At 44.8% G+C, this 14,259-nt stretch overlaps 1 protein-coding gene across 1 annotated transcript; it reads right to left on the reverse strand.

Annotated features, from left to right (window-relative positions):
* Window positions 1-9,165: 9,165 nt before the first annotated feature.
* Window positions 9,166-13,907, reverse strand: CDKN2B (cyclin dependent kinase inhibitor 2B). Its single transcript, XM_026506442.4, has 2 exons — window positions 13,327-13,907; window positions 9,166-10,830 (listed from the first exon to the last, which is right to left on the reverse strand). Exons 1-2 carry the CDS (start codon window positions 13,480-13,482, stop codon window positions 10,570-10,572), a joined length of 417 nt encoding a protein of 138 aa, XP_026362227.1. The 5' UTR covers window positions 13,483-13,907; the 3' UTR covers window positions 9,166-10,569.
* Between the last annotated feature and the right edge of the window lie 352 nt (window positions 13,908-14,259).

Genomic DNA, 14,259 nt, shown 5'->3' on the forward strand with positions numbered 1-14,259 from the left:
GGGACCCACGCACCGCCCCCCGCCCATCCCCGCCCCGCAGGCGCGCCCCCGCGTTCCCTGCGCGCGCTCGCGCGCCCCCCGACCTCCCCCGATCTCAGAACCGTTCTGCGCCCGGCGCGCGCGGGAAAGGCCGGCGGTGAAGCCCGAGGGCTGCGCGCGCGCGGGCCGCAAGCACCCAAGGTTCCCCTCCCTTCCCCCCACGTCCTCTTTCCCGCCCGATCCGCGCTCTCCCCCACCTTCCCACCCTCCGCGCCGGCGCCCCACGCGGTGACAGCTCAAGGGCCTGTCGCCAGAACGCATCTCCAGGCCTCCGCCCCCTCGCAACATTTGTCACCTGACACGGCCGTAAGCAGGAACCACCGCGTTGCGGCGGCTTCCAGCCCTGCTCGCGCCCCCGTTCCCCTGCCCGCCTTCTTTTATTCCTCGCGCCACTCGCTACGGGTAGTCCATCTCTGCAAACCGAATTATTTAAAAGAGAAAAAGAAAGGAAAAGCAAGGTCATCTCAGCGCCGTATCAGCCATTCAGGAGGCTGGATGTCGGTTTTGAAAGAAATGGCGCTAAGCTCCACTTCTAGATTTGGGAAACGAGCGAAATTAAAGGAAACCGCTGCTTGCCGCCGACGCGACATCTGGACACTGAGTGGCGCTGGCGCCGCGGGAGCGGCGGGCCGGGCGCCCCACCAGGTAGGTGGAGCCGAACCCCAACCCCGGGGTCCCTGCGGGGTCGGGGGCACCTCTTCCATTCTCTGCTCCCCGCGTCGCCGAGGGCGCGGGGCTGGGCGGAGAAGCCAGGCAGTTTTTATTTTCGGTTTTAACCTTCGAGAAGCAGCGCAACATCTGAACGCTTCTTCCTCTTTCCTCTGCCCCGGGCAGTCCCCTCCCCCATGGGCTGCTCCCCGCTTTTCCCGGTTTCCCCGCTGTCACTGATTCCCGGCCGGCAGCCCTCCTCCTTCTCCACCCTCCCGGCGCTCCGACACCCTCCGCTTTCGCTGCCGGACTCCTCAGCGTGGTCGCTCTCCCCGCGCCTCCCTTCCTCCCCCTGCCCCCTCTTTTCTTCCACACCACTGATTCTTTATTGCCGGTCACCCTCCCTCCTCCTCGCCCTTCCCCGCCGTGGTCCACTCCGCACAGGAAAAGCGGGGGAAGGAAAGGAAGCAGCAGCATAAAGGAGGGGTGAGTCGAGGATACAGAGGCGGCCTGAGGACAAGGAGCCGAGTTCCAGAGCGCAGCCTGGCAGGTCCCCGGCTGCCGGGCTGGATGGAGCTCGGACGCGGGCTCGCTGGCTCCACCAAGGCGGGAAGTCGAGCCCAGGACGCCGCTTGCAGGCGGGCGGCGCTGACCCGGTGCCCCAACGTCCGGGGCCTGCAGTCAGTCGCGATCGATCTAGAGCCTCGCCGGCTGCAGGCGCGGCCTGGCCGGCCGGGCGTGCAACAGAGGATGTGGGACTAGCTAGGCCCAGTCTTCGCGGAACCTTAAAGGTGGCCCGCCGCGCTGTGGCTTCTTCTACTTGTGCCCGGGCCTGGTGGTTTAGCGGCAGAAGAGGACCCACAGCGTGAGAGCGGACAGGGCCTTATAGATCAGGTGCCAACCCCCGCGGTACGTGGAGAAAGTGAGGTTTGCGTTGCCTAAGCCACCGAACATCACCGAGAGGCCAGGTCTGGCGGCAGGCTTCCTCCGGTTCCGCATCCCTCCCTCATCGCATGACTTAGCCGCCCACCAGGCGGGTTGGATGAACTGAGACTTAGGTAGCAGTCTTAAATAGCTACTCTGAGTATCCAGATCTTAACAAACGCGCCTCTCCCCTCTCCTATAGGATTTATTCGGAATTTCCAGAACGCCGTGTTCCCTGCCGGGGCTACTTGCCACTCCTCGGTCCAGATTGAATCCCCTTTCTCGGTCTTCATAAGGCTAGCTCTTTCTCCTTCAGATCTCTTCTCAAGTTTTCCTGCTCAGAGACTCTCCCTCTTTCAGGCCGCATCTTATCACCATGGTTTTTGTTGTGGTGGTGGTGTTTTTTTTTTTTTTCTTTCTGTATAGCATTTAGTGAACAGAAATTATCCTATGTAATTGTTTATTTTTTTGTGATTTGTCTCTTCATCTGTAGTCTGTAAACTGTAGTCTGTAAACTCCATGGCAGGCAGATCCTGCTCTCTTTGCATTACACTGATGATCCCCTCCCCCCAAAAAAACTTCATAGAGGAGATGCATTAGTAAAAATATACAATTATAAGGAGGAGAGTTTATTTTATGGTACAGAGGAGGGGCATCTTAGAGGGTAGGTAGTTCGGAGAAAGCATCCTGGAGGAAAAATGATGCCAGCATGCTATTATTGAAGGAACTTGGAGAAGTGGAAGAGTGAAGGTTTCCAGGCAGGGGAGTAGCTGTGGCAGTAAACCATGGAAGAAGACTTGTGTTGCACATCTCTTGAAATTATTAGTGTTCTCCAGAGAAACAGAACCAATAGGTTGGGTGTGCGTGTGCCTGTGTGTGTGATTTATTCTAAGAAACTAGCTTACCTGATTCTAGGGGCTGGCAAGTCTGAAATCTCCAGGACAGGTAGGTGAGGCTGGAGACCCAGGGAGAAGTTGATGCTGCAGTTTTGAGTCAGGCAGCCTGGAGAAAGAATTGCTGCTTCTTTGGAAAACCTGACTTTTCACTTAAGGCCTTGGTGAGTTCCGCACACATTATGGGGGCTAATCAGCTTTATTCAAAGTCTGTGGATTGAAATGTTAGTTATACCTAAAAAGTACCTTCCTAGCAACATCTTGACTGGTGTTTGACAAAACAGCTCGTGCTGTCACCTAGCCAAGGTGACACCTAATATTAAATAGCCTATCATCCCATTATGCCTGCCGGGTCTGCTGAGCCTCAGGTTTCCAGACAAGTTTAAATTCAGGAATCTGTCTGTATTGATTGGGCCTGTATAGCTTAACCTGTAGCCCTTTCACCTCCACCTAGACTTGTCCTGGGGATAAGGGAAGTTGCCCACTTCAGGGGAATGCCATTTGAGTAAGAGCATTAAGTAAGGTCATTCATTATACAGTAAGCCCTGTGTTCAATGAATATACAATTTAAAAGTTAAACTTAAATTCCATCTTGGTTTTCCCCCTGCTGCCCAACACCTGTGTTTTGTAAGTTGGGGCATGCAGGGGAATTCTATGCAATTTTAACAGTAGGCTAAGCAAAATACAATTATGAAGATGAATCTTTAGCAAAACAACCATTGTGGCATTACAAAGGCTTTGGAATTCCAAATGACTTTTGGCCGTGTGCTCTTCAAAACAAGTAGGATCAAAGACTGAGCATTAGTCTGTGGACACACTTTTACCTGTATTACTTATTGTACCCTCACAGTGGCCCTTTGAATTTGGGATTACTGCTTCTGTTTTACAGGTGAGAAAACTGAGGCCCAGAGGGGCTCAAATCTTGGACAGTCTATGGCTAGCAAGTGCTAGGGCTGGAATCATCAAGAAGGTGTTTTGGGGGGGGGGAAGAAGAAGGTTTTTGGACTACAAGCCTTGTGCTCTTTCTGTTGTACTAAAGGCTGGGGTCAATAGGGAGTGAGCTGTCCGTGGGACATTTGTGCAGACAGAGAATCACCCAATGTGATTTCTTTTCTTTGCTCTTTTCCTTTGGTCTAAAAAAACTGATCTCTCAGCTCTGTCAGTTTTTTTCTTACTCATAAGTTTAGGGCATAGATCTCTCTTAATTTTTTAATGGAGGAAAATTATTTTCTATTTTGGATCAGCAAACTCATCCCACAGGCAGAGATAGAAGAAGATATTTTACTTAATATAACTTGTTTTGTGCCACCTGCCCCCCCGCCCCCCATAATGTCCAGGGTATTAGTTTCTTCTCTCCGGTAACTCTTGGTAATCAGAATTCGATGAGAAACTTCTGTAATATTGCACATGTTCAAACTGAAAGCCCCAAAGGTATAAGATAAAAATCACCATAAGCAAGATTTTAAAACTATCATTTGAACATATGACAAAAGATTAACTTTATAATACATAAATAAATACATATATGAACAAAAAGGTAAACCAGTTGAAAAATGAGCAAAGAATACAGTGGGTAGCTTATAGTAGAGCGTATACAAATGGTCAGAAAAATATATGAAAAGATACTCAGTTTACTCATTAGTAAAGAAAAGTAACAGAAACAATGACATATCTATGGGTGTGGCAAAAATGAAAAAAGGAGTGATAATGTTGGTACAGTCATCAGGAAACAATCACACACACTATTGTAACTTGGTGTGATTGTTTTGGAAGGCAACTTTAGAGTATTTATAAAAATTGAACATACTTATGTGTCCCTTTGACTTAGCAATTCCTCTCCTATAATTCAATGGAAGTATGCAAAGATACACATACACAAATATATGCATGGAAATATACATACCATATATGTACGGTGTATATATATGTATGGAAAGAGATAAATGTTATGCATGCATGCATATATTTGTATTTATGATATTTGTGCTTTTATATATACAGATACGTTTATACACGTATATAAAGATATATGTCCCTTTAACTCAGCATTTCCACTCAATAACTCATACCAGTATGAAAAAAATATATATGTGCATATACAAACACTCATATGTAATATTGAAGATATATACACATGCACATATAAGTACAGAACGATTTTACACAGAGACACACATATGCACACACACTTTGTGTGCATGGGTGTGTGAGAGACAGATGTGTTCTTTTTTTTTTTTTTTAAGAGAGAGAGAGATGTATTCTTAATGCTTGCAGTTTCTCTCCTATAAATTTCTGCAGATAGTTCATGTCAGGATGCAAAAAAGATTCTTTATAGCATCATATATAGTAGCAAAGAAAAAAAAGTAAGAAGGGAAAAAGGAGATAATGTATGCGTTTGTCAATAGATTTCTTTTTTAAACTGGCTTTAATCCATACAATACAAAATTATACAGCCATAAGAAAATGAAGTGCATCTATCTGTCCTGATAATGGAAGTTGTCAAAGATCTATTACTAATCAAAGAGAACAAGTTATGGAATAGTCTGATCCCATTTATGTTTTCCAAATGTGTGCACTGGGGGAGAGCTGTTTACAATTATATGTACCTATATTTCTGGAAGGTTAATTTAAAATAATTAAAAATAGTGGTTTCCCCTGAGTAGTGAGACTGGGGAGGGGTAGTAAGGTTTTAGGAGATTTTTTCTTAATTTTGTTTATTTTTTTGGTACCGTTTGAAAGTTTACCATGAACAAGAATTTTAAAGTAACCACCACAGACATCTCAAACCTAGAGATTCTAATTCTGTAGTCCCGATGGTCAATACATCTAAATTTTAGAATCATTATAGATTATTCTAATATGGAGCCAAGACTGAGAACCATGTCCCTATATGTTGGTCTCCAATGACTGGCGGGGACAGCACTATCTTCCTAAAGACATAATAAATATGTGAGGCGAATGTAAAATGAAATGTCATTTAATTTTTCTCTAGAGAGAGGATGGCATTACATTTTTTTGTTTATGGTGAGATTTCAGCAGATCAAAGGCTCCTGCAATCCTGGAATAGATCTGTATGTGCTGACTCTATCCAAGGCAGTCCAGAGATTAGAGACTAGTAGAAGATGACAGAATATTTTAGGCAAGGTTAGTGTTTATAACTCTAGGTGGCATGTTGGGAGGAGATACAGGGAACTACGGAGAGGTGGTAGAACCCAGCAACTCATACCCACAGGTACTGGAACTCTAATGCCAGGGGTTCTGAGTGGGAAAGGGATTAATAGGTGTTTGGGGTTCCTTTGTAAACTCCACTATAAGGTAGATGGCTGTGAGATAGTCAGCATGTCATCGTCACACACCTCTCAGGGGTTTATCCCCAGCAAAATCTTTGGTTTCTATTTATTTCCAACTTCAAATTAGTAAGTCAGAGTTGGATGTTCAGTTTTGATGTACGTGTTGATTTATGTCAGTGTGCTTAATATGTAATCCACGCTAGTTACATAGTATTTCATTAGCAGCTCTGGTTTCAAAGCAAATTTTTGGCAAAATTAATATTACATATTAATTATATAATTAAATATAAATGATAGACATAAATGACATACAAAGGTTACCATTTCTAAAAGTAAAGCAATTCTTTTCCTTATGCATGGAATGATATTAAAATCTTCTTGGGGCACCTGGGTGGCATTACCCTTTGGCTCAGGGCGTGATCCTCGTGTTCTGGGATTGAGCCCCACATCAGGCTCCTCTGCTGGAAGCCTGCTTCTTCCTCTCCCACTCCCCCTGCTTGTGCTCCCTCTCTCCCTGGCTGTCTCTCTCTCTGTCAAATAAATAATAAAATCTTAAAAAAAAAATCTTCTGAGTGGGGGAGTCAAGAGGCAAGAAAGGAGCCACCTTATATGTCGTAGCTGAACTTGAGAAAAGTTTTATAGAAAACCAAGGCAGTAGGGAATGAGCAGATTCTAATAATTTTAGGCCTGGGAACATTTCACAAATCCTGTCAGTATGTAGACCATGTAAGTTTGTTTTGGTTTGATTTGATTAATTCTGTTGAATTATTGGCCCTTCTTCCACAAAACACCACCAAGCTCTTCCTCCTTGTATTCCTTTTGTTGCTTTCATCTCCTTCTCTGCCCTCCTGAATAGCTGACAGGTACACATTTAGGTAATACAGAAGTCTTCCCTAACCAGCTGGTTTCTACTATCCCCCAGGCAAAATGTAAGGACCTAAAGTTTCAAGGAATCCAATAGAAACAAACCAGAAAGTACAGACCCTTTAGAAATGGGTCTGTAAGATGCATGACAGCTATTTACAGAGTTACTTATCTTCTAACGTCTACATATTTTAGCATTTTCTTGCCTTTACACTTTGTTCTTTCTGATCTCTCCAACCTTCTCTCTCTCTCTCCCTCTTTTTAAGTAGGCTCTACAGCCCAGCATGACCTTGAACTCACCACCCCAAAATCAAGACTCAGAAATCAAGAGTCACATGCTCTGCTACTGAGCCAGCTAGGTGCCCCAGCCCCAGCTTTTTTCTTGGTTCTAATTCCTAAGCCAACACATTCTAGGTCAGAATCCCTTGTTATATGCTCACTTTAAAACCACTTTTTCGGGTCGCCTGGGTGGCTCAGTCGTTAAGCATCTGCCTTTGGCTCAGGGCGTGATCCTGGTGTTTTGGGATCGAGCCCTGCATCAGGCTTCTCTGGGAGAGCCTGCTTCTTCCTCTCGCACTCCCCCTGCTTGTGTTCCCTCTCTCGCTGGCTGTCTCTCTGTCAAATAAATAAATAAAATCTTTAAAAAAATAAATAAAACCACTTTTTCTTGCTATCATTTATATTAGTTTGCAATGCCTACTTCGCATTACTTTATAAATCTATTGGTCTACTTGCTTATCTCACTTTAAGAAACTAATTCCATTTGGATTAGTTGAGTGACTATCACCTAACTCAGACCGTCATAATAAAGAATTTTAAGCTTATGGGGAAAAAAAAGAAAAAAAAGAAACTAATTCCTCTAGTGGCTTCGAGTGTTCTCAGAGAAATGCAAAAAGCAACAGGGAAAATGAGAGGTAAAACAAAGTGAGAAGGACCTTAACATTTTAAACTATTAATTTGCGAAGCATCCTTTCTGCTCCTAGCTCTCGCAAATTTGTCTGTAATTTTTCAAATAACTGGTGGAAGTGGTGCTTAATAAAGATTTTTTCCCCTCCCAGGGCTCCAGAATTTAAAAATATGTCTTTCCTCTCTATTCATCTATGTATCTTTCCTTGACTCATAGTATGGCACAATTATTACTGATAAAATATAAGACCCCACTACAGTCATATATTCCACAAATTCATAAAGGGGTAAAGATTTGGTGGTGGTAGGGAACTTTGGAGTCATCTAGTCTAATTCCCACCTTTTATAGATGAGGGAAATTGAGGCTAATTGAAGTCACAGGACTCAGGTCATGTAGTTGGAGAACCAGTACTGGGGCCCAGGTCTTCCATTTTCCAATCAGGTCCTAACTTCTCTTTCCTTCCTTCCCTCTTTCTTCCCTGGCGTTATACATAGAACAGGAGAAGATCATGGAAAGTATTGTGACACAACTGTTGCTCCTTCAACTAATTTTTAAAATTAAAATTGTATTTTCTTACATATGTTGTCATCTATCATCTCTATGTTCATAGCTATTTGTAGCTTAGTTAATTGAACACTGTGAAATTTTACCGACCCCCAAATTATTCAAGTTTTCAATGAATGACTCAATAGATTGTTAATAATGAAAACTTAGGATGTCAGAATTTGGTTGTAAATAGCTGCTGACATATACATGAAAGCAGACCTCTTTTATTTTATTTTTGAAAATTTACTTCTTTCCTTCTCTTTCTCCTTCCTTCCTTTCCTTTCCTTTCCTTCTTTCTTTATCTCTGCACCCAATGTGGGGTTTGAACTCATGACCTCAAGATCAAGAGTCACATGCTCTACCAACTGAGCCAGTCAGGCGCCCCAGACCTCTTGTATTTTAAGTGACGTTGACTTTAGCATTTTCTACATAAGACAGTCCACAGAAGTGCTTCTTCAGATGACCTTTATTGTTTTCCCAGATCACTAATTCTGCTTACTCTTCTTTTGGTAGAATCTTGAACATGTCTTGAACATTGGAAAAATTATACCCTATTATAAAAAATAATCAACTAATATTTCTCTATCTTGTTCTCATCTGGGAAATGATACCCATCTCTCAGGTTTAAGTATTAAATGAACAGATGTATTTTAATGTCTGCCTGGCGCAAGTTATGTGTCAATAATTGTTTACCTGTTTTTCCCAATAAGAGATGCTCTGATTCTCAGCTAACTTTCCCCAGGAATGTAGTCATTTGGGTATAAAGAATTGATGGGGAAGTAAAGATTTTTTAAATTCAATTTATAGAAACCCCTTCTTTTGGTCTCTCAAATTATTTTTTTTTTCTGTTTCTCTCTGTCTCACACACACACCCACTCCATAAATCTTTTCCTAGTATGTGTAGCAGTTTTTATAAATTGTTGTAGGCATCATTTATCAATAATTATTACAAAGAGTGAGAGAAGTGAACCTCTTTGAGTCTTTAACGTTTCTCAGGAGTTAGTGGTAAATCCATGATCATACATTTTTAAACCAAAATAGCCACACCTTGGAGTCCAATCTATTGATTTTTCTTTATTAAAGCACTGGTCAGTTGTTCCAGTGGTGTAAGGAATTACACAACACTGGACATTAAATCCCAAAGTGCTGCACCTTTAGTTTGTTCAGCAGATATGAAGACATTCTGGGAGCCACCATTGTATATTTTCAACAGTTTTATACTCAATTTACTCTTTCAGCAACCCTTTGGGAAATACCCCGAGATAATTTATTGGGTAAGTGCATCGGTTTTCTAAAAGATATTTGGAATATTTCATAGTTTGACCCCCTGAGACACTCTAGTAAAGGGAAGGGTCAGAAAATTTAACGAAGAAATAAATAGGTTAAGGATGAATGGGCTAAGCTTTGGCACTGTGCCAGAGCTTCATTTAAAGGCTGTAGTTCTTCTCACCTCTTTACCAAGTTACTTTGTCATTTAAAGCCTCCCCAGTAAGAGTGTTACTGAAGAACAACTCAAAAGTACAAAATATCACATAATCTTTTCATCTCACGGGGGGGGGGGCGGGGGCTTCTTTATCCTATTGTATATAGATGAAGCAAATTGTTACAGTTAATCGCGACAGTTGCTCTCCCTACAATCCAGCACGTAGTCCAGCGCTCTGACTTCTGGAACTCCCCAAGAATCTCCCCTGGACTGAATAACAAACAGCAAGCACCCGCTCCTCTCCAAGAGCTGTTCTGCGTCTTCTTGACCCAGGGATCTTAGAACCTGTGGGCAGATTCTCGAATCCTCCTTTCCCGTCACTGTCCGGTGGAGCTCGGTGCAAGTCCCCAGGGCTTCGCAGGTGACTTGCGTGGCAACACACAGCGTGTAAAGCCTTGGGCACCTCCTGATGCCCACGTCTACTGTCGAACTTGTCTTCGGCATCGTCGTTGTCGTCTCCTCAGTCTTCAGAGTTTTCCTTCTAGTCCCCGGAGCCTCAAACCTAAAGTAGGGGCTTCCAGGACGCTCCTTCAAGGTCAGTGGGGCAAACGTGTCATCTGCCTCCCGCTCAAATGCCCATCATCGCCGCCTCGCACTCTGCTGCCAGTGTCTTTCCTGTGAAGTTCGGCAGACACCTGGGGTCGTTACGGATTTTACAGGCCGCTTTTTGCCAGAAAACCCTGAAGAGTAAAGGACACCTGGGAGCTTCACGTTCAGCTCCTAAACCTCTCTGGAAATCCATTTACACCGCCTCTGTGTTTGGCTGCGCGGTGAGTGTGAGGGCGGGATCCAGGGGAAAAGAAGAAAGAAAAAAAATGTATTCACGGTCTGCTTCTCCTCCCCCACGGTGAGTCAAGGCTGGAAGGCTTTCAGGCTTTCCGCCGCTCCACATTTGTAGCCTCCCTTGTACTAAGTTGGGGGTGGGGAACAGGGGAGAAAAGAAATGTCCTTGTGGGCGGCTGGGGGTACCCGCCATCAGTCTCCTGCAGCTGCGCGCAGGTACCGGGCGACAGCGCGGTGGCCCCGCTCCTCAGCCAGATCCACGGGCAGGCGGCCCCAGGCATCGCGCACGTCCAGACGCGCCCCGGCGCGGTGCAGCACCACGAGCGTGTCCAGGAAGCCCTCCCGGGCCGCGTCGTGCACAGGTCGGGTGAGGGTGGCTTCGTCGGCACAGTTGGGCTCCGCGCCGTGGAGCAGCAGCAGCTCGGCCACGCGGGTGCTGCCCATCATCATGACCTGCCGGAGAGAGCAGAGTGGTCAGGGCGGCAGTGGTCAGGACAGCGAGATGCAGGCCTGGGCCTGGACAGGTAGAACCATTTCAAAGAAATACGTATTCATGAAGTAGCCACCTAACGCAGGGGCGCTTACAAGTCTCGGGAGACTGGTTAAGCTTCGTTTGCTGATGCAATCCCAACAGCCCCTTCCTCGGCCCCCCCCCCCCCAACTCTTTACTCAGCCCTAATTGAGTTTCATTTTATTCTTCAAACATGCGGAGACAAGAAAGAGCTGATAATAAAGCGCTAATGGTCGTTGTGCGAAAAAGAAAATTTTGATTTCCGTTGGAACGTGGGAATCTATTTTGTTAAATGGTTTATGGGCGGAGCTAGGTTTAAAAGCTTTTAAAGTCTTAGATTATTTCCCTTGATGTCTCTCCCGCCTCAGCCAGAATCTAAAACTATTTACTAGGCAGTCAGCTGATATTTTTAAGAGAGTAATGCTTTAGAGGAGAAATAATGTTTTAAGTTGTCAAGTTTGCCTCGTAAATCCCCTGTGGGAGGCTTTTACATTTCACTGTCATATATGCCTGTGCTCATAAACTGAATATGAGTTTGAGCCAAATTTGGAGCTAGAGGGGAAAAAGTAAATAATGTCAGGTCTAGTCTTATGAGATGATGAAAACAAGTTATTCTTTTAACAGATGATTTACCATTTTTAATATTTTAAGTTTACATTATAGGTAAGGGACAAAGTTCAAAGGGTAATATATTAATGTAACAAACATGTAACATAAACACTATATTTACATTGTACAGGATTTTATAATGTAATAGGATTTTATAATGTTAGATAGTAAATAATTTGCTCTGTAAAAAAGAGCTTGGATGTTAGTCAAATCAGAGCAATGCATAATTTAGAAAAAAGATGTTTTGGAGCCATAAGCCTGTAGCATCCACTTGTGTATATGTACTTTATACAAGCATTTACTTTCTTATTTTAACAATAAAACAGTTTTTGATAACCAAATATCCAAAATGGAGTTATTTGTTCTTGTGAGTTTATGTATTTTAAAATGTACCATGTAATTGAAAGATTGTATTTTTTGTTTCATGAATATTAGAAACATCCGTTTCCTCCCTTAAAAACCATGATATGTTATCATTTCCACTAGTGATGTATGTAAGATATTTCATATATAGAGGGAAAAAAAGTGGTTCTTAGTATCTCAAAAAATGATGAATTAAAACTATAATTAAAATCTTTTTAAAATTATTAATATCATTTGAAGTCTTTAAGAACTACTTTATAATATTTTTTGATGCTTTAAACTATTCCTCATTTTTTTTAAAGATTTTATCCACTTATTGGAGAGAGAGCATGTGCGCGTGGGCTCACATGCACAAGCGGGGGAGGGCGGAGAGGCAGAAGGAGAGCGAGAAGCAGACTCCCTGCTGAGCAGGGAGCCAGAAGCAGAGCTGGACCTCAGGACCCTAAGATCATGACCCCTCAGGGGAAGGCAGATGCTTAACCCGACTGAACCACCCAGGCACCCCAAGCTATCCCTCATTTCTTATAACACTTTTCTAAGAATGTAAAAGGAATGCACATATATTTTCTTTAAAAATCTACACAATTAATAAGATTCCTTAATAACAGCTTGGTTCTAGAATGTGACATTGAGATGAATACTAACCATTATAGTCAACAATAAAGCACAAAATATTACCTTGGATTTTAAAGGAATTAAAAAATATTAGTACTAATTGAAGGGATGCATAAACATATTGAATAAAGGATTTTAACAATGAAGAGGCAAATTACTTATGTAGACCCTCTGCCATTTAAAAAGGACCTAACAGTTGCTGCAAGCATGCTTTTGTAATCTCTGTATGAAAATTGAACAAAAATCTATAGAAGCATATTTTTTCTTATGTAACACTCAAGAGCCGCTGCTAATGTAAAAGGAATTAAGTACTGTGGTCGAGGAATACTGGTTTATCTCTTTGTATTCAGTTTGCCTCTATGATAAAAGAATACAAAGAATTTCATATCGCAGCCTAGAAGTGCACGGTAATTTTTTTCATGCACTATGATTCTGCATGATTCCTCAAATCTAATCCACATTGTGTAATTTGTCATTTAATTATCTCTATCAATGAAAGGTGATCGATATTTATTGAAAGGCAGACAAATCAAAAGTTTTCCTTCCAAATAACCTCTCCTTTTCTCCCCAGTTGAGTCTGTCCCTTGCCATCTGTGATCATGAGACCGGAGAGAGGATATTGACATTTTTTCCACTACTAAAAAGAAAACCAAACTGAAGTAGTGGTTTTTTTCAATCCCTTTCTTTAGGATCCTTGGTGGGGGAGAACCTGCTTTACACCTGGGCTCCACACCTCAAGGAAGAGAAACACAGGTATGTTGGTGAAGATCTCGGTCCCAGCCGCGTCCCACGGAGGCCGCTCCCCTTTGTTCATGCGCCCCCTGCCGGCGAGGCCCCAGGGCCCCAGCTACCTGGATCGGCCGCCTCCCGAAGCGGTTGACTCCGTTGGGATCCGCACCCGCTTCCAGGAGCTGCCGCACGGTCTCCACTTGCCCCTGCGCCGCGGCGTTGGCCAGGCCCGCGTCGTCGCCGCCACCACCGAGCATGCCCTTGTCCTCCTCGCGCATTTCGCAGCCCGCAGGCGCAGACTGGCCGGGATAATCCACCGCTGGCCGTGAGCTTCGCCACACTCCTCCCTTCTTCCCCACCTCGCCCTGGCGCCCTCTCCCCTCCGTGGGAAAGTTCAGGTCAGCTTCACAGTCTTTCGTCGTCCTTCTGTTGCTTGGAGGCCCGTGCAATGGCTGAGCCACTCGTGGTTAAACTGGGCTTTTCCCGGCTCGCTCCTGGGAAAAAGCGCCTCGTGCGGCCGCAGCCGAGCGCAGGGCGCCTCCGGCCGCCAAGTGCGGGCGCGTCGCAGCGTTCTCACTGCCGAGCCTTGCTCCGGCTAGGTGGAGAGCCGGCGGGGAATGAATCCGTTTCCAGCTGGGCGGCCGGGCAGGGCATTCCCCACCCCCTTAGGCTCCGCCCCCCTGTCCGGCCGGCCAGCGCTGGCACTTCCCACTGTGCTGGCACTTCCCACTGTGCTGGCCGGGAGGCCTGGCCCGCAGATGACGTTACAGCAGACGAGGTAGGGGCGGGGGTGTGTGATTGGGGGGGAGCCAGCCCGGACGGTGCTGGGACGCATGCGCCAGACAGCGGGCGCGGAGCCTGCTGTCTTGCTTGCCCAGTGTCCCGCAAGGCCTTAGCTAAGGTTTTGGAAAAGTTGAATCAATGCACTCAGCTCCTAATCTCCTCCCTCCAGCAGGCGGAGCAGAGGATTTCTATTCCTTCAGCCCTGTGCCAGCTGGTTTCACTCTGGAGACGTTAGTCCTTCCTTGTGCAATTGAACGACTGGCTAAGAGAAA

This window comes from Ursus arctos, unplaced genomic scaffold (assembly GCF_023065955.2).
Source record: "Ursus arctos isolate Adak ecotype North America unplaced genomic scaffold, UrsArc2.0 scaffold_18, whole genome shotgun sequence".
NCBI lineage: Eukaryota > Metazoa > Chordata > Mammalia > Carnivora > Ursidae > Ursus > Ursus arctos.

Bases quoted from the DNA above. Each gene is read 5' to 3' on its own strand.
- CDKN2B (XM_026506442.4), bottom strand. From the start codon at position 13,482: ATGCGCGAGGAGGACAAGGGCATGCTCGGTGGTGGCGGCGACGACGCG. The intron at 10,831-13,326 runs GTAGCTGGGGCC...TCTCTCCGGCAG, and splicing joins TCGGGAGGCGGCCGATCCAG to GTCATGATGATGGGCAGCAC.